The sequence below is a fragment of the Fonsecaea pedrosoi genome (assembly GCF_000835455.1).
Source record: "Fonsecaea pedrosoi CBS 271.37 unplaced genomic scaffold supercont1.1, whole genome shotgun sequence".
In the NCBI taxonomy this organism is placed as follows: Eukaryota; Fungi; Ascomycota; class Eurotiomycetes; order Chaetothyriales; family Herpotrichiellaceae; genus Fonsecaea; species Fonsecaea pedrosoi.
This window is the reverse complement of record NW_013550615.1, coordinates 4,955,640-4,975,360: the sequence shown is the minus strand read 5'-3', so window position 1 is coordinate 4,975,360 and position 19,721 is coordinate 4,955,640. Positions and strand designations below refer to the sequence as shown.

Here is a 19,721-nt window from a genome sequence, read left to right as displayed (position 1 = left end):
ATCTGAAGAAGAACACATACTCGGTACATACACACACAGACAAAGACACGAGTCCGCATCTCCCATCAGCTGACCAATTCAAACCACCCCCCCGTCAAACCTATCGAACGCACTTCTCGCTTCCTCTGCTTCTTTCTTCGCCGCCTCGCTCTCTCAGGTCCAGCCAGACACCGCCCATCCTTCCGCCTGCCGCTCGCCGTACGCCTCCCGGCTTCCGTCCACTTCCTCTGCTCGCTCTTCACCCCTTTATAAATTATGTTATTGGCCTCCTGATCTCACGTCACTTCTCCTTTTCAAGTGCTCGACCTCTTCAATACTTCGAGTTCTTCAATAATTTCTCCCTTCTCCTCCGCATCGCCCTCCCTCTCCGACCTTAGGCGTGTTGCCCCCACCGCCTCTCCTCACCGGTCCAATGTCTTCAATGTCGACCGTCCAACGGATGAACCGAAAATTATCCGAAGAACGCGACGCTGAACGCGCTTCCCAATTGGCCAAGGAAGCTGTTGAACTTTCTAATGCTGGTGATAAAGTGGTAGGTTTTGGGCTGTTGTGATCTTTACTTCTGAACGTTATGTCGCTGACTATACTTTCTCTAGCAAGCATCGAGAAAGCTGAGAGAAGCTGCTGCATTGGGTCATGCAAACCCGGATGTCCAGGCCGCCTTTTTCGCCATCCATCATGATGACCAGCTCAACTCACCCCTTTTGGATTTGGTAAGGAGATACGCCCTCTACCACGATAAGTCGGCCGGCGATGAAGCTGTCAAATACCTCAAGAGCCCCGAGGCTTCTAATGCTAGCACCGTTGCCCTTGAGTGCTTACAAATCATCCTTGAATGCCGCGAGTCTACCATGTCCGGTGCCCAGGATTTTATAATCGCCGAACTAGCCAGACGGAGTACCGCAGTTCGAACATATCTAGCGACTGAGCTTCAAGTGTCCACTACCTCATTCTTCGACAATGTCTATGAAAGAGGTGATGAAGCGGCCAATTGCCTGCGCTCGGTCGTGCTCGATGTTACATTGTGGCCGACTGAGGAGGTCCGACTCCGGGTGGAAGATGACCTGTTCCAGCTCTTCCTTGCCAAATTGATGGAAACTGGTCACGATCATGATGGCCGAGCTCTCAAAGGCATTGCCCTGCTGTTGATTGCCGACACCCAGCGGCTACATGTATTCATTGATGAAGATGCATTTGAGGCCCTCATGGGCTCCCTGGATCTGAGACTTCCACCCGACGTTCGAGGCCACGCGACTCTCGTCCTATCCAAATTCTTTGAAGTGGCAGAACCTTCTGGCCAAGAATATCTCTCCAATTACATCACGAGTCACGTTCAACGGAAGAAGGGTGACGACCTAGTCCTGGCCTTTTCGGCTGGCGCAAGTCTCTTTCCGGTCATTCCAGCCATCTTGGCTCCGCTCTTTTTGGTGGAAGGCTTCCTGGCCTCCATCATGCCTCTTCTCGACAGAAAATTCAGCAGTCCCCTCGTCCACGACGCCTTTCTCTTCTTGCTCAATGCTGCTTGCATTGATGGCGCCTGTCGGACAGCAATCGCACAGTATTGCGCAGCTTGGCTCGCGGACAAAGTGAGCACCGGGACCGGCAAGCAGCCATCGGTGGCGGCCACCGTCTTGGCTAAGTTGAGAACTTCGGGCGTCAAGATTGAAGATCAAAGAGCCAATAAGGCGGATGATGATGTTAGTGAACTCGTTGACCTTTTCAAGAAATCCCTCACCGTTGTTGAAGAAGGAAAGAACGTTTCTGACTCGATTGAAGGCCTTGCGTATACATCTTTAAAGCCCGAGGTGAAGGAATCACTCGCCAAAGATCGCAAGTTCCTGGTCTCACTCCTGGAGGTCCTCGACCAAAACCATACCAGCCCGGAAGTCGTGGTTGGCGGATTGAGTATCATCTCGAATCTGACTCAATATGCCCCAAGTCTGTCCGACGAGCAGAAAAAGATGTCGCAGCTGAAAGCTTATGCGAATGCTACCAAACCCGCCGAACCAAACCCTTTAGAGGATGACGAGCATGTACGGGCACGTTGCACGGCGGTGGTCGAGGCTGGAGTCGTGGCCTCACTAATCAGACTAAACAAGGCCAGATCTCCAGCTACAGCACAGCTCAGCGATAGGATTTTGTTGTCATTGTCCAAGAACCCAAAAGACAGAGGGAAGATCGCTCAGCAAGGAGCCATTAAGCTTCTCGTTTCTCACGCACAAAGAAGTCTACAGTCACCTGAAAACAGCGTTCAAGCCCACCCCGAGGCTGCGCACGCCCTCGCGCGTATCCTTATCTCCTTGAACCCAGCTCATATCTTCCCACCCGGATCGACACCCGATATCACTGACGCTGTGCCACCTTTGGTGGCGTTACTGAAGACCCCGGGCGGTGCAGCTCTAAATGACCAGCCGCGAGATCTATTGCCGGTCTTCGAAAGTCTTCTTGCCCTAACCAACCTTGCATCAGCACCTACCTCCAATGCCGCCTCTTTTATCATTAAATCAGCCTGGGATGACATTGAAGATTTCCTATTGGGAAACAACGAGCTAGTCCGCCGTGCGGCTTGCGAACTGATATGTAACTTGACCGTTGTTCCCACCGGAGTCGAGAAATTCGCCGACGGTTCGAAACGTGCTGCCCAGCGATTACGTATCCTGGTGGCAATGGCCGATGTCGAAGATTTGCCCACAAGGCGCGCCGCGGGTGGCGCTCTGGCAATGCTCACGGAGCAGTATATCAACATCGTGTCCGCGATGCTCGAGTTTAAACGTACCTCAGAGATTCTTCTAGAGCTCTGTCTCGATGAAGATCCTGGCGTGGTGCATAGAGGCTTGGTCGTGGTCCGAAACATGTTATGTTGCGATGAAGCCGGCCCGGAGTACAAATCATTGGCACTGAAAGTAAAAGAGGCATACAAGAAAGAAGGCGCCGTGGAGAAGTTGAAGACTTGTCTGAAGCAGACCAAAGATCCGGAACTATTGAGCATCGGAGTACAAGCCTTGAAAGTCCTGGTGGATGATCGAACAAAATGAGCAAACAATATGACACTGTCGGGAGATCAACCTACGAGGGTGACGACGATATGTGTCTCTTACACCGGGGCAACAGTCCTACTGAAAGTCGGCGTTATTATTACAATCCCGAGTGCGGAGACCACAGGAACCAGGTTGAGACGTTCTCCACCAAATCCGACATCTGAGATGAGCGACACGACTGTCGCCAGCGAAGCGATATCTGTAATGGGTATCGAGGTGTATTACGCCGTCGAACCCAAGCAGTCACCATTCCGAGCACGATCACAATCTCGGTCTTATAATGATACCTACATGTTACGTGAGTATAGGAGTTTGGAGTCGCCCTTGCAACTGGGTATCGGGCGGAGGAGCGAAGAGCTGTTGGCGTTTTTTTTTTTGGTTTTGGTTTTGGTTTTGGTATACATACATGATACGGAATTCCGATGGAAGAATTCCTGGAGCGTCGTCACTTTCGAGTATGAGTCAAAGCCATGTTTCCTGTCCTTGTGTCAAGTTTGACTGTGAAGAGGAAGGGATTATATTGGTCGCCCCCTGCACACCGCTTCCACTACCACTGTTCTTGCCATGGCTATCGCTGTACTCGTACATTCTTGCTGCAGCATGGGATGAGGCATCGTAGGCACGGTACGTGTCACAGGGGGTTAAATTCCAGGGTTATATTGAAACCTAGGCACCTAGGCAGCTAGGCAGCATCTTTTTTCAGCCAGTGTCCTATCCTTACCCTTCCTCTCTCCCTCCTCCGTCCATGCATCTCTGCCCCAGGCGTCGGTCTTTAGTCTTCGATCTTGAAATCACCGGGTACGTTTGTCTCGTGCGGCTCGTCTCATCCTCACCACCACCCTTACTTTCGACTTCTGGATCGACCGTGGTACTGGATGATGGTGTTGGTGGTGCAGTCACGTTCGTGGGTTGATGGCAAGATTTCAAAGCGACGGATGATGGGCGGTTGATGATCATTATCTGTCCTGTTCTGTTCTTTCACCACATGGTCCAGCATATAGATAGGACCAGTCGACGTGGATACCTCGACCGTGTCCACAGAATACTGATTGACTAGCCCTTCCTTCTCATGGCCGCATGTCGATTCTATCGAGCCAGGGCATCGCGACTTAGAAGGGGGCTCAATTCACCTGCCCATGTGGACCTGGAGACGAAGGCTGATGGCTTCGGATATAGCGCATTGAGCAGTTGCGGAACGGACGTACCGCCGCCACTATTATAGACCAGCGCATGTGAGCTAAGAGCGGGCAGAGTGTGTCCCTCTGGAGTCAAGGCATCGAAGCTGAGTCTGGAGCCGGTCGCATCTTGACCTGAACCCTTTTAAAGGTTCGCGGTCTGGCATCTTTGTCGAAGTTTTTTGAGTAGGTCTGAATTCTGACCTCCCCTGGATCATTCAGAAGGGCACCCATTTTCGAATGGTATCGCCGAGCCGCAGGAGTTTCGACTGACTTGATTGAGACTGTGGGTTCCCGGGAGGTTTGCACTCTGACTGATGCTCGTTTTGTTCCCTGTAGAGACGACACTTCCTTTTTCTGCCCCATCCCCTGCGATCCACCACCCACATTCTTCTCTTCAGACAGCCCTGTCGAAAATGAGGCATGTTGTTCCACCTGCTGTTGTCGTTGCTGCATCCACTGGTCTGCAACAGCTTTCAATGCTGACACTTCCGCTCGCATATCCGCGCACTCCTTCTCATACAACTCATTCTGCTTCCGAAGTTTTTCATAGTCTTCCTTCGATTCCCGCAACTCCTGTGCCAGTGCCGAAGTGCTTTTGATCCATCTTTGTGCTCTCTGAGCTGTCTCTTCTTGATAAGACCTCTGTCGTAGTTCCGCAAGGTCAAGCTTTGTTTTCAGCTGGGAAATCACGGCTTCTTGCTGCAAGAATTTACTCTGCAATTTGTCCAGCTCAACAGACGAGTATCCACTTGCACTGGCGTCTGGAGAATCCGGTGTCATTCTGCGTACCGTATAACGGAGACTGGGGCTATGGGCTGTGGGCGCCATCAGCACCAGCCCGCTATCCTCTCTTTCCTGTGAGTTCTGGGCTTTATGAGGGGTTCCAGAAAGCTCTTCCATTAAAGATCTGCATGCCAATTGAAACGATCTTGCTTTTTCCTGCGCAGGGCACTCGTCAACGTTGTCCGGGAGAGGAAGAGATTCCCACTCAAGAAGGATGCTTCGAGTCCGTGGGTGGAATGTCCTGCGATCATTCTGGGTTTTATCGACAAGTGGCGGCCCAATGCCCGCATCAACTGCGGCGTCGAGGATCGTTGTATATTCTGCAAGTTTGCAGCAACGCACACAGAGATCCAGCATACGGTAAATCACACGTGCAAGTCGGTCAACCGACTGGTTCGCGATTGTCAATGCGTGTTGGACAGATCGCTGTAACCATTTTTTGCCCTCGTCCCAGTTACCATGTTGAGAGTAGTAGGCCAGAAAGCTTCTGAAGAGGTCATCTTTCCACATGCTCCCATAGTCTGCTTCGCGCAGGAGGGTTAACCATGCTTCTGCCCGTGTCGGTTGCTCGCATCTCAGGGAGGTGTAGACCAAGACCATGAGAAGTCGTGGATTCAGAGTGGTCGGAACCGGGAGGTCCATTCCGTTGACGCGTGTCTTTTCCCACTTGTGGATAACGTTGAGAGGATTATCTGCCTTTGCTATGAAGTGCAGCATATGATTCAGTGACCGAGAGTCGCAGGCTCGACCAATCTGCAAGAGCATGTAGAAGATTGCTGGGTCCGAGAGTGGAAGTGTACTCCTCTTCAGGGCGGCAACGGCGTGGTAAGCTAGACTGTGGCTTCCGACTTTTGAAAGAGACCGAATGAGCATAACGTAAACGGAGACAGAGGGAACTTCATCTGTGTGTAGCACCGCCTTTCCATAACCGTCAATCAGCCCAGTCAATGATATACGCCCGGCATCGAATTCAGTGGTCAGCTCTTTTATGGCTTGCTGAAGACCGCCTCGAGCCGCCTGCGCTTGAATGCGAGGTGCCACATAGAAAAGGTCTTCCAGATTTCCCAACGATCGCATCTGCTTTCGTGTCAGAGCGAGCATCTCGGCCAAGCGATTGGTGTCTGAAAGAGCGCCGATATCTTCAGAGGTTTCGAGGGTCGTTCTGTCGATTGGGTCATCCGATGGAACAATCGAATAGAAATGGTTGGGCCCAACACGGAGGTGCAGGAGCATCCTCAGAGCTAGAGTGATCGCATTCAGGCGATGGTAGCGCTTGAAGTTGGATAACTGCTCAGCCGAGAACTCGCGTGCAGAGAGCACTTGTCGTATTGGTATCTTCTCCTCTTGCAGCACACCGTCTTCCTGGCCTAGGTCTGCCGGCCAAATTGGCATCTCAATTTCTCCGGGGATTTCATCGTCCTCCACCCGCGCCTGCACGGCCGTCGCATAGTATCTTCGCTGTTGAGATAGTCCTGACAGAGGGTTACGGAGATGGATGGTACTCCGGAGTTGCCGTTCCCTCTCCTTGAGTGTGTCTATTTCATTGTTGATGGCAGCGAGCCTTTCATCCCAATCTCTCCTCTGTTTTGCCTTCCAACTTGTGTCAACGAACAGTGCGGCCGCAAGGACAGGGGTCAGAAGGACCGTAAAAGCGTCACCGAAGCCTGGCCGGCGTCGTGGAGGTCTGGTAGTGGTCTTTCGAACAAGCGTCGAGCTGATGGAGTCTGCGGAACAGTAGTAGTGAGAGCTTCTTAGTCTGGGTCGAGACGCTTGAGTCCATAAGCCTCTCATTGCCTCGGTTGAGGCTTCTCCACCGGTGTCGCCAGAAGTTGTCTCTCGGTGGTCGAGAAATTGTCGATTTACATGTCGGGATGGAAGTGGGCTGATCGTAGAACGAGACTAATAGAGCTACACTGGAGCTTGGAAATGATTATGTCTGACCACTAAGATGTGTCAATCGGCGACTGACATACATGTGTCAGACAGAACTCTTTTCTAACTTGCCAATTGCCCACTTGGTCGATTTATTTCCTGATCGCGTCTTCACTCTCACAAAGACACAATTTACATCAATGTAAAGCCGCATCCGCTCCGCAGCTGGGCTTGAATGGCTGCCAGGAGCCGCTTTCATCCAGAAAGCAGAAGTCATGAGCAGTCAGAAACCTACACACTCCGTCGGTCAAAAACCTACAACCTCCTCGTTGGTAGGTGGAAGACGTTTAGGCGCAGACGCATAATCTTGATCTTGCTCGCAGCATGGCTCCTGTACCTGTTCTTTAAGTACATGCCAACAGATCTTCCTCCTGTATCTGAGCGATACGATCGCCGCTACGGTCGCTTGGGCCCGGGGATACGTGGTCCGCATGGGAGTGAACCTCAAGACACGCCCCAACATCCCGATCGGAGTTATGAAGGTCCTATAATGTTCTACGCACTCGCGACTACCTTACAAGAGCATGCGTGGGTCAGAGATATGAAAGGCAATGTTCTCTTCGCCGTTTCAGACTTGAAAAATGTCCCTCGGGTTCTGCCCCTGGCGTGTGCAATGGCACAGCATAACAGGACACGAGTTCATCTAGCGTTTATGGGACGTGACGCCGCCGCCTGGTCAGACATTCGCGCCACAAATGGGATGGAAGATTCAGGTTGCAACATCAATTTCCACGATGCGCGACCTGACCACGCGGCTCAGTCGTCTATACAGAGGCTGCAGGTCAGTGCAGCTGCAAGTCTGGGACACATTCATTCTGTCATACAACTGCATGCGGTTATAATTACAGAAAGCGAGGATGAATATCTGGTCAATGCTTTGAGGGAGAAGACATTGTCAAATGGTCTTTCTCTCATCATGCTTCCCAGCAACCCGCAGAGTTTCTCGTGGGTCTCATTCTTGGATGCCGCATCCCTCTCAAAGCTCGATAAAGTCCAGATTGACATCGTCATCCAAGCGCAGCCGGGGTCTTCAGCTTCACTGATGCGGCTTCTACGCTCGATCAAAGACGCCGACTATTCAGGATGGGTGCTTCCGAGATTGACGATTGAACTCCCCAGCAACGTTGATCCCTTCCTCGCTCGATATTTGTCAAATTTCCGATGGCCTGCTAATGGCGCCGGTAGCGAGAGTAGAGTCACAATTAAGCACAGACTGGACACGAGACTCATGACCCCTGTTCAAGCGTCTATGCGAACAGTCGAGTCCTTCTACCCTGCTGCAGCGAGTACTTCACACGTTCTGTTGCTCTCACCCAACATCGAGCTCTCACCGAACTACTTCCAATTTCTAATGTACACTTTGCTTGAGTATCGTTACGGATCACAGAGAGCAGGTTTGATCGAACTCATGGCTGGCATCTCGCTGGATCTGCCTCAATATGGACCAGACATGAAAACGAAGGCGCCATATGAAGGACGACAACTTGCGGAGCCTTTCACCCTTTGGCAAGCGCCCGCATCCTCTGCGGTGCTCTATTTCGGAGATCGGTGGGTGGAATTTCACGCTTTCCTGTCTCATCGACTCCTCCGAGATCCGGAGCTTAAGTCGAAGACCAAATCCACACCACTGCTGTCACATGAATATCCAGCATGGATGGTTCCAATGCTTGAAATGATGCAAGCGCGTGGTGATTACGTCTTGTACCCAAGTTTTATGGAGAGGGAGGGGCTCTCAGCGGTGACAGTACACAGTGAACTTCATCAGCCCCCGGAAGAATACATTGCGGAGGAAGAAGCTCAAAAATCGGACAACGGGGCCCCAAAGATGAGTTTGGCCGATGATAAAGCGCTGACGGCAGATGACGAGATCGCTCGACTGATGCGTCAGGAACAGAGGTTGTCTGGCAACTCGCTTACCACTCCGCTTCTAGCGGTTACGGTACAACTACAGGCAGATAACCTTTTAACAGGACGCAACATTCCATTAATGTCCTTTCACGGTGAAAAGAGAGAATGGGCAGATTCCTGGGCCGTCGCGTCAAAATTCGCAGAGGAATTCGCAGTTTCTGTCGGAGGATGTGCCGGTTACAATAGTCACCAGGGCGATACAACGGTCGGGTCGCTATTCTGCCTTGCGGCTGGTTGAGGTTTGATCCTCGCAATGCTGCGACATCATACGTTTTGGTCACCCTCTGGTGCTTCAGCACAATCGGACAGAAAGGCTGCTCCCGGTTTCACTATTTTTACTCCAATCATGGAGTAGACAGCCATAAGCGGCCACATCGTCAATGTCATCCCCCTCTTGTGGCAAATGAACCGTCGCGAGTGATGCTGTGAGATCGGATCGCAGACAAAATCGGTACGGGAGGGGATGGAGCAATAAAGAACCGGATTGTGGAAATGCTCGGTGGACGATCGTTTTATCAGATCGAAGATCGCAGAGCACCAGAGTCGAAACGGATGAGGGAGCTCCAGGTGGGCGGAAAGTCAAACCATAGGGCGCAGAAGTGATCGACATTCTAGGTCGCCCGTCGTCCATCTTGCCCTGTGTAGTCAGTCCTCTCGGACACTGAATGATTCCTTTTGCCTTCTACGCTGGGAATACTACTACACCCTTTTATTCGTCCATGTTCAGTTTCTATCACTGTCGGATAGTTGACAATGTCGGACGCGGACTCCATTGAGACCCCGCCTGTGCTTCCCCAGACTTGACATTTTGGTATCACTGGTAGTCCCGCCTCTTACCCACCATGGCCAAATCCCATCGCCGGCCTCTCACCCTCGGCAGAACCAAAGGCTGGATCATCGAGTCGTTAGGTCGAAGTGGAAGCAGGGATCTGATGCTAGAGGGAGGGGATCTTGGAGTGTGCGCCAATTGGTAATTGGTGATTGCTGCGCCGTGCGTCTCGACCTGGCTGCTGGCTGATGGCTGCGCTTCACGCCCAATTACCGACTCTGACTGTGGTGGGTGCTCATATCCTTTCCCTTCTCTTGGCGGACACATGCTCTGATAAGCATTGGCGCAGAGTATGTTTTTTGCTGCTTTTCCCGGTATCATGGTGGCAGAGAGAGAGAGCGCATCTGGGTCTCTCAAGCTCAATGACTTCGGCTAATGCATGGCTGCAGTGGTGTCGCCCACCTAGCCCACTAACCTTGGACTAAGCCACCTCGCGATGTGCTTGCCCGGGGGTCCGTCAAACAGCCATTCTTGGGTCATGTTACTGGTGGAAGTGCCCCCAGCCTCCACACCCCCGAACCGCCCCCTCGCGTTCCCAGGCATCGCTAGTGGACCATTGGCACGGAAGAGCCTGCCTAGGCCTGGCTCCCCCCGAACGCTGGGGGGGCGATATGGGCGATGATGGGCTGGGCTGATGGGGAACTGGCTTTGGCTGCCTCTTAGTGGCCCTGGCTCGTGCTCGAAGCTCCCCCTTCCAACACTTGGCGCCCCACCATCCCTCCATTCCTGCCCCTCTCTACCCAGTATTCGTCCCGCCCTCAGGAATCACCTCGTCTGCTGTGGATCTCCTCTCTGTTCCCTTCTCCAGACTTTCCCACCTGCTGAGCATTCCATCAACTACTCGCACTCGACACGACCACCTTGTATCTGAGTACTTTTGGATTCTTGCTTTGTTTGCTCTTGTTGTTACCAGAAAAGTTGGTTCAGGCTCAGAGCCGACGTCTCGTCTCTATTGCCCCTCTCCTCGGCTACCACGACATTGTCCTGCGGCCCTCGTATCGAACTATATCCTTTCCTCCATTGGATCAAACCTCTACCTCAGCACCCAATCTTCCCCATTGATAACGCTGCGAGAGTGCCTGGCGAGGGATTACCGCGATATCGTCTCTTCTCAAACACTAGTATATCGGTCGTATGTGATTAAAGGAGACCTACTGGGGCAGCACGTGTTCGACGCTTTCCCCGATACCTGCTGTTGTGCAGGGCCGGCTAGGACTCCTGTGGGGGCAGGACGAGCCTTTGGGACAAGTTTCCTGCTCAGAATATCAAACCAAGTTATATTTCGCCTTGTCTCTCCATCTTGAACAGGGAGATGGCTACAGTTGTGGTTCAGCAACAACCTCAAGTTCGACAATCCACTCCTCCACCCCTCGGCCCGACCATTTCATTGAATCAAGCTCGATCCTCGACACCCATTCCCAACAAACATCTCCCTTACTGTCCACCGGGACCTGTTCCCTCACAGACGCAAATAACTCCCCCAAACTCTCCTCCACTACGCAACGTCGCTCCCAAACCCACCTCGCTCCTACACCCTCCAAGCAGCTACCAGAAGCTGTGCAATTCTCCGCCAATATATGGTATCTCGGCCAAACAGCTGGCTGAAGCGGTCGAACACTATTCACGTCAACCCCTTCCACACCCGTCGTCAGTGTTTCCATGGCTGCACGGGCTCCATCCTGAAAACCATATCCAATTAGCCTTCTTTGTCGCTAGGAAGAAGTCGTTGCGCAAGATACCAAAGTGCTTGCGAGGGATAACCATCATCAAGGCCGGTGGTGATCTGAGTCGCTCAAGGATCAAAGGAGCCATTGCCCCAGATGAAATCCTTAACTTGTCAGAAGGTAATGGCCGGGGTTTTATAGATTGTGACCCTCGAGAAGGCTTCTCGGTGCGCAATTTCCATATCCAAGCGGTTAAGATGGCCCTTGTGTCCGACATTATCGTCTATGGCGACGAAGATACAGACCACCGTATCATCAAATCTGTTGCTGAGAGAACAGCAACTGTCCAGAAGAAATGGCGGAAGGAATTGGAGAGCATCGGCCAATGTCCTGAGACTTTTCATACCTTCGTCTTGACGCAGTCATTCGAGGACTTTGAACAGTCACATCCGGAATTGGTGGCTATCGACTCCCAAGGCAGATACCAGGACCACACACTCGACTTTCTCCAGCAAGAAAGGCGAGAAATGTGTGCCATGTCCAAGGCCTCGGAAATTTCACAGGCTGTGTTCCAAGGCCCCTCACCGGGCCCCTACACAAACCCTCCGTCAAGCCTTGATGATCCGACTTACGATCTCTATGTGGAAGCCAGTGATCACGCTTCCCTTCCGGACGACAAACTTCTGGCTGCGAAATTGAAACAGCTTGAAGAACGCGAGGATGACGACGATCCTGTCCACCTGACGTTTCCCAGCTCAGGAAGTATCCTACCGCCGTCATGGTCCCAGGTTGAGGTCGATGGCATCCTGCGTATGTGTCGATGGCTATACAACCTCACTCATACCATGAAACCTGTCAATAAATGCAAAGACGAAGATGGCGACATCCAGATGACTGAATTCGCAACTCGGCCTCGTCGTGTCCTCCTACACTGTGCTGATGGATACACCGAAACATCAATGCTGGCCGTTGCGTATTTTATGTACGCCGAAGGTGTCCCCTTGCACGAAGCGTGGATTCGCTTGCACTGTGAAAAGCGACGCAATTTCTTTGCGTATCCTTCAGACGTTTCTCTATTGAACGCCATTCAAGGCCGCATACTTGATGAATCTCCGAAATTTGATTCCTCGAAGTTGTCATCCATTGAAGCGCCCGCCTGGCTGACCAAACTCGACGGTAGCTTACCAAGTCGCATCCTTCCGTACATGTACTTGGGCAACCTGACACACGCGAACAACCCCCAAATGCTCAAGCTATTGGGCATTAGACGAATTCTGAGTGTCGGTGAACCGGTCTCCTGGACGGAAAAGGAAGTCAACGACTGGGGTCGAGAGAACCTGATGATGGTGGATCGTGTGCAGGACAATGGGATCGATGAACTGACGTTGGAAATGGAAAGGTGCTTGGAATTTATCGGTAAGATCCCTCTCCAGCAGACCATTAGAATAACTACGGAAATTGGATGCTAACGCACACTTCAGAACGAGGAAAACAAGATGGCACTGCAACATTAGTCCACTGCCGTGTCGGTGTTTCTCGCTCTGCAACCATTTGCATCGCCGAAGTAATGGCAAGTCAAGGGCTGAGTTTTCCCCGTGCATAGTAAGTCCCTTCCAGCCACTCCCACTGATGGTCGATGCTTATACCCATGGTAGCTGCTTTGTCCGCGCTCGCCGCCTCAACGTCATCATCCAACCGCACCTGCGCTTCGTCTACGAGTTGATGAAGTGGGACGAAATACAACAAGAAAAACGCGGCGTGGCTGCGAAGAGGGAACTCGAATGGGCGACCGTGGCGCGGGAGATCGCTGCAATGAACAGACCATATGCACGGTCGTGAGCCTTGAGTGGTTCCGGACCGTTCTTTTCGCTGGCTTTGGTCTTTGATCAGACCTAGTCCCTGATACTCTGCCTATCGAAGGTGGTTTACATCGGGTTCAAAACAGCTGGACTGAGCCTCACAATCCTGTGCCGCTGGCCAGACGGGTGGACTTTTTGGCACCTATTGCAGTGGCTGTGATCGTTGTTGCTACTATGATGATATTGCGTCGATCTACGATGAGGGAAATGTGCTATGACTACAGATGTTACGGATTGGATATATGATGGATGAACGGATGTTGAATGACTGCTATGAGGACCTGATGATGGGGCGCGTTTGGCCAGGATGGTATTTTGGAAAAGTAGGCAGGGCCTCGCTGGACATGTAGCGCGCGCAATGGGGTCTTTTGGTTCTATGTTGATATTCTCACATTGGGTAAAGGAGCTCAATCAACACTTGGGGCCTCGCGGCGTCAAGGTCGCGCTACGCTGCGCCGTGTGCGCTGTGGCGGAGGGTTATAAAGGGTCCCCCCTTGGCTTGTCAGTATATGGATGCTTTTGGGGCTATAAAAAAGATGCTGGCGCCAACCAAGGGGTTCGAGCTCAGGAGAGCGAGAGAGCAAACATCTAACGACCTCATTCTTAGTCTATCTACTGAACGAGTAAAGGCTCGACGCTTTATATATTTCCCCAATGATCTGGTGTTTTCCATTTCTTTTCCCGTTTCTCTGCTCTTCGTTCTTCTTCCCCTATCGTCATATGTGATTAACGTATCTTGTACTCGGTATATATGCAATAAAAACCAATCCAAAGGTGGCATCCGCGGATGGCCAGCGAAAGTTGATTCGTTTTCTTCTCCGGTTTTGTTAATTTCCTGTTTCCCTTTTTCCTTTACCATTTCCTTTCTTTTATGCGTGTTGAACCAATCTTCGAACTATCCGGCCATCAAACCAGCCAACAATCCAGCCGGAGTGCCAAACTGCCAGGCTGCTAGACTAGCCAACATGAATATTACTACAACTTGTCGGCCTTGTCCCTCAACTCGTCGGCCAACCGGGTCAGGTACGCCCTGACAATGTCCTTGGGGATCACGCCCATTTCATGCGTAGGACCGGAACCAGAACCTGCAATCTCGATGCTTTCCGCTCCTCCTTGTTGTTGTTTCGCATTTTTGCCTTTTCCCTTACTCTTACCCTTGCCTTTCCCGTCTCCATTGCCCTTTGCGTCCGGAAATGTTTGTGTAACGCCGTCATGCTCGTGGTCATGGTTGTGGTCCTGCTCGCGGTCGACCTTCAAAAAGCGGCGGACGATCTTTTCCACGTCCCGCCGTCCGTCCTCGTACGCGGCGAGGTCGCGGTTGCCGTACACGTCGCGGCCCGCGGCGTACTTGTGCGGGTGTAGCGTGCGGAAGAAGACGTTGACGGAGATGTTGATTCTCGAGTCTGATGGCGCGTTCGGGCTCGAATCTGCGTTCGTGGTCGTCTTCGGGACGGGGCCTTCTTTGTTTAATTTGACTTCGGTAGTGGTGGTGGTGGTTGAAATGGATTCGAGGGAGAGTTGGGATAGGGAGGCTGATGTGGCTGCGGCTGCCGGTGCAGAGGTGGACGTTGAAGTGGACAGGGAAGCGGATTCTGACAATGACGATGATACTGATATCGAGACTGGCTCCGGCTTTGTTAGAGGTGGCAACGGAGTACCTGTGTGTGCCCACAATGGTGGAATGTACAAAGCATCGCCGGGCTTCAAGACTGCAATCTGAGGCCGTGTATTTGGCACGGGCTTGATCGTGTCCTCACCTGGTCCTGGACGTGGTGCCGGCTCGAAGATGTCGATACTGGATGTTGTCGAACCGGGTGGAAAATTCAGATGTTGTAGATCCTCTGGAGGGAACAGGATAAGCTTCCTGGTGCCCCGGATCTGGAAGAGGACGTTAGCCATCACGTCGTAATGTAGCCACATGTTCACATCTGCGCTGATTCGGAGAGGGCTGCTATGCTGGTTCTTTTCCACAAAGGAGAGCGCAGACGGGATGTGGAAATCGGTCGCGATCTCGGGCCAGTCGGTGGAGAGGTCGGCGGGTGAGGTGGTTGGATTAGTATTAGAAATCGAACGGAGATACATGTGCGCGTTTGGGTCTAATTCCAGTTGGTGGATGAATTCATGGAAGGAGGTCGTCTTGTAGACGAAGTCTTTGCGTTGGAAGTTCATTGTCCGACCCGGAGCAGAATGTACGACGACGGATTTTGAGGGTGGGACTTGCGAGAGGAGATATCCTGCTGTCCAAGAAGATACACATTCACCGATGTCCAGACCTGAGAGGATTCTGGGCCTGCCTTCGCTCAGGACACGTAGAAAATCTTGCTCCGAGTCAACCTTGATATGTTTGATGGGAGTTGCGACGCCTGCAGCCATGCCATCGTGCGTCGTCGATTGAGCCGCAGATTTCCTGGATTCTGGCTTCACCATCGTCCAGTGTGAGCTCAGTCCTGCTTCTCGATCATATAGAAGCCAACAGCCAGGATTCCAATATGCGCCGAAACTGAAACAAGTTGCCCCTCCACCAACGATCAGAGTGGTTTGTCGAGCGGTGTAATGTGTTGAGTGACCGATGAGGAAAGGACGCGGTACATTCGGATCCCTCTTGGGCAAAACACAAGCCACTCTGAACTCCATTTCCTTCTCGTAGTCGCTGAAGGCAGAAAAGCTCCCGACAATGGAGAGAATCTCGTAATCCTTGGGGATGCAGCCGTGCTTTGCTACTCCACCAATGAGCAGAATCTCATCTCTGATGACGCTGTAAGAGGCCCCTAGACGATTTAGCCATGGCCAGATGCCCGCAGAGGCGTCCAACGCCGTGGATACCCTAAAACTGATGCCCATGACTTTGTTGTCCCGGATGATCAGTCTCCATTTCCACAGGCCCTGACAAATGACTCCGTCCTGTCGCATGCCGCCGAGGAGGAGACCGTGATTGAAGCCCAGGCGGACAAAAGACGCCCCAAAGCGTGGCATAGGGTCAAACTTGAGACTGCGAAGAACTTGCCAGCCGTTTTCCCTGTCCCACAGCAGGCAGTCAATCGCAACACTGGTTGCTGAGGTTTTCCCACCAAACACTACAACGCCATCCTGGTCATATGGTAGTACCACGGCCGCTGCTCGGTGTCGAAATCGAGGCTCTGGAAGATCGTGGACTCTTTCCCATTTCGAGTCTGTTTGAAGCCAGCAATCTTTCAAGGGCGACGATGGTGAGCCTCGACCACCAACGAGAAGATTCTGTCCATTATGAAGTGTGGTGATGGTATGACAACACCTGGCGCCCACTTCATCCGGTGGAACGGAGGGATACGGAAGTGTCGAGTCTGCAGATGTGTAGACTGAAGTAGTTGACAAGCGACCTCCAGTACCAATGCCCCCATGGAGGGCTATAGCGTCTTGACCTGGGACTATAAAAGCAGAACCATGATGGGCCCTGCCTTCTTTCTCTGGATTCGCGGAGTATTTGTATGCAAACCATTGGGTGTTATCTCTGTGGGGAGAGACTGTCCTTGCTGAAAGGTCTGATACCAAACTATCAACTGATGCCCTCCTCGATCTCTGCTGCTCTGGCACGAGAGGTTCAGGGCCTGTTTGTGCAATGACTAGACAGTAATGAGATGCGAACAAAGCAAACTCCTCCCTATACCCAAATTCTTAGTACATAAGGAAACCGGTGTACCTGACATTAACTCACCACTCGTCAAATGGCTCGGCTTCATCCAGAGAAATTCTCTGAGACGGGGATAGAAACCTGGGGTCGGCCCAAAGCTCCCAAAGGTTTTGTATTTCAACATGCGGGAATCCGGCGTCCTGAAAGCGTAATGTCTGGGTGTGGCAACCGGGATAAGTGAGCACGGATCGAAGGGGTGTGCCTAGTTTAGCAAAATGTTTTAACATGGCCGCCGTGAATGGATTGTCCGGACGATCCGGTGATTGTTGTTCCAGGAGGCAGAAAGTCACATCTGAGCCCCATCAGTCACTTTATCCGCAGCTGGGAAGAGATCAGCATACCTGGAGACAGGGTGGAGGTCCAGGCGATCAGATCATCCGCGTCCTTCGTAGCCATATAGGTGATGCTGACTTCGGCGAGACAGAATACAAGGCATTGATCGAGGTCGATAACGGATCTTAGAAGTCGCTCCAGCCTCCGAGGGTTTCGTAAATCGCATCCGATGGCGACGTACACATCCGAATCCAGCACGACTCCCTTTGCTGAATCCGTCGTGTCCGCCGTCCTCGAGAGCATATCTCTCATTTTGGGGGTGTTCAAGATAATCGCTCGCTTACTGATCATGAGCTCTTCGAAATCGACATCGATGAACTTGGTGTTGCCACACAAGTCGGGATGCTGAGCCATCCATTGAAACGGAAGTGGGTCACTACGAGGGTAAGTCGTGTTTGATCGCACAGCGTAGGTTGTCGGCATCCTTACTCACTAGCCACAGCCCAAATTGATGACGACCTTCTGTAAGTCAGAGGGTTTTTCCAGAAACTGCCTGACCACCCAATCGACTGCTCTCATGCGGAGCCAGTATCCACGGTTAATGGTGGGAGAGCGACGGATCGGCTTCTTGACAAAGTAGCGATAAAAGTGCGGTTGAGGAAGGTATAGCTTCTCGACACTCCTTTTGGATACAATGCTGCTGTTATTGGTCTGTGACCATACCTTTGTTAGTCCGAGCATATCAAACATTCCAGGGGGTGACATACGCCCATTACGAGGCCAGCATTTTTTTCCATGGGGATTTCATCGTTGGCGTTTCCTTCCTGGGGAGTCGCGGAGGAGGCCATGATGATCTCCGTTGACCCCTTTGCAACATGGCAAGGAGACAAGAGAGATGACAGAGGTCAATGGAGAGTGAAGATGCAGTATGCGTGAGTCACTGAATGTCATGAATCGTCACTTGGGGAAAAAGATGAAAGGCGGCTGCGATATTCGGCCTTGGCACTGCATGTATTTGTGATTGGTGCGACTGAATTGCCTTCCAACCGATCATGTTTGCCTCCAAGCGCCTTTATTTCTAATCTTCTGCTCAGCAATCCTTCCCGGTAGACCTATGAGTGTCGAGTACGGCAAGAGGTGGTTGAACTACGAGTCGAACGCTCTAATTGTCCAACGAGGCGATCATTCCGTCGAGATTCCCCTCGTCGAACCCTCCATCCTGCCAACGAAGAACCCCAACCACGCAATAACCTCACTTCTACCAGGAACTGAAACCAGACAAGGCTAGGCTATCATGGACACTCCTGAACCATCTCTGAAGGTGCTGTTCAACCAAGCAAAGAAACAGCAAGAAGATTTGGATGGCCTCGACCCCCGGAGCGCAAACTTCAAGCACACCCTTCAGTCCATCATCGACAACCTCGAACAGTGTCGCAAATTGATCCAAGACCTCTCTTTGTTCAGTACGAATGAAGAGGTTGAAGACATATCTACGCAAGACCTGCAGTATGTAGAGAGAATTGGCGCGGCTGCGCCTCTCAAGTATTCATCTGACGTTGTCTTAGATACCTGACGGTGGACTGTCTACTGGCCGAGGTCAAGATTAGAGGATATGGCGAAAACAGACTGTCATCGTTGCGGGACGCCGCGGGACTATTCGAACAGTTTTTGACCCGACTAGATCAATACGGTTTGCTAGGTGGTTCAGATCGCCAACTTTACGAACGCTACGTCGAACAGCGCGGTTCATTTCGAATAGTCTCCTCGAATAGCCCCGAGGAGAAACGAAGGATCAAGATTTCTCGCTTTCAAGAAGAAAAATCTTTGAAGCAAAAGTTGCAGGTTTGTGTTCGTCTCACGCTGTGCATCACAAATTTACTGACAAAACAGTATCTGAGAGACGAATCCACGAAATCAAATGTTGACGATGAGACCATTCGGAGTCTTTATCTAGCCGAAATTGCTCTCCTAGTCAACAAGGCGTTCTCGTCTCTGGAAATGATAACTCAGGAGTTGGAAATATTGTCTCAGATGCGGCATACCGAGCCAGCTAGGCCCGGGCCAACACCGCCAGATCAGAGAGCTCCTGCGCGGTCTGATGCTTATTCGGAGCGTTTAGACGGGCCTGCTACAATGGCGGGCCTTGGAAAGAGAGGTGGGCCCTTACTCAGTTCTAGCGGAAAACCTCTTCAGCCCTTCACCCTCACAGACAAGCGGACCCAGTTGCGACAGGGCGTATTCAGGCCAGGACACAACCTCCCTACCATGAGCATCGACGAGTATCTGGAAGAAGAGCGCCGGAGGGGTGGCATCATTGACGGTGGAGGAAACGCCAATGCCCCTCAGGCCGAGCCCGATGAGGATAATATGGAGCAAGTCGACGCTGCCACGATGAAGGCACGAGAGTGGGATGAGTTTGTAGAGGCTAACCCGAAAGGAGCTGGAAACACGTTGAACCGGGGGTAGTAAGACTGGCTTCAATGCCATTTCTGAGCAGTTGCCATAGACTGGATTTTCGGGACGGCAAATCCTAGTTTCAATCCCAGCTCGTCCATCTGCCACTCGCCACGCAAAGCAGAAGTTCCGTTGC

At 51.9% G+C, this 19,721-nt stretch overlaps 6 protein-coding genes across 6 annotated transcripts; 4 read left to right on the top strand and 2 right to left on the bottom strand.

Annotated features, from left to right (window-relative positions):
* Positions 1 to 421: 421 nt before the first annotated feature.
* On the top strand, positions 422 to 3,035 carry Z517_01811 (uncharacterized protein; the record flags this gene model as incomplete). The annotated part of the gene is made up of 2 exons (XM_013434769.1): positions 422 to 532; positions 597 to 3,035. The coding sequence occupies 2 exons, from the start codon at positions 422 to 424 to the stop codon at positions 3,033 to 3,035; spliced, it is 2,550 nt and encodes an 849-aa protein (XP_013290223.1).
* A 1,271-nt stretch (positions 3,036 to 4,306) lies between these two features.
* Positions 4,307 to 6,790, bottom strand: Z517_01810 (uncharacterized protein; the record flags this gene model as incomplete). Its single annotated transcript, XM_013434768.1, has 1 exon — positions 4,307 to 6,790. One exon carries the CDS (start codon positions 6,788 to 6,790, stop codon positions 4,307 to 4,309), a length of 2,484 nt encoding a protein of 827 aa, XP_013290222.1.
* A 316-nt stretch (positions 6,791 to 7,106) lies between these two features.
* Z517_01809 (uncharacterized protein) lies at positions 7,107 to 9,077 on the top strand (the record flags this gene model as incomplete). The annotated part of the gene is made up of 1 exon (XM_013434767.1): positions 7,107 to 9,077. The coding sequence occupies one exon, from the start codon at positions 7,107 to 7,109 to the stop codon at positions 9,075 to 9,077; it is 1,971 nt and encodes a 656-aa protein (XP_013290221.1).
* Positions 9,078 to 10,980: 1,903 nt separating this feature from the next.
* Positions 10,981 to 13,171, top strand: Z517_01808 (uncharacterized protein; the record flags this gene model as incomplete). Its single annotated transcript, XM_013434766.1, has 3 exons — positions 10,981 to 12,748; positions 12,814 to 12,934; positions 12,988 to 13,171. 3 exons carry the CDS (start codon positions 10,981 to 10,983, stop codon positions 13,169 to 13,171), a joined length of 2,073 nt encoding a protein of 690 aa, XP_013290220.1.
* Positions 13,172 to 14,166: 995 nt separating this feature from the next.
* Positions 14,167 to 17,979, bottom strand: Z517_01807 (uncharacterized protein; the record flags this gene model as incomplete). The annotated part of the gene is made up of 5 exons (XM_013434765.1): positions 14,167 to 16,828; positions 16,883 to 17,150; positions 17,200 to 17,567; positions 17,625 to 17,842; positions 17,899 to 17,979. 5 exons carry the CDS (start codon positions 17,977 to 17,979, stop codon positions 14,167 to 14,169), a joined length of 3,597 nt encoding a protein of 1,198 aa, XP_013290219.1.
* Positions 17,980 to 18,425: 446 nt separating this feature from the next.
* Z517_01806 (uncharacterized protein) lies at positions 18,426 to 19,597 on the top strand (the record flags this gene model as incomplete). The annotated part of the gene is made up of 3 exons (XM_013434764.1): positions 18,426 to 18,637; positions 18,697 to 18,973; positions 19,022 to 19,597. 3 exons carry the CDS (start codon positions 18,426 to 18,428, stop codon positions 19,595 to 19,597), a joined length of 1,065 nt encoding a protein of 354 aa, XP_013290218.1.
* Positions 19,598 to 19,721: the final 124 nt, after the last annotated feature.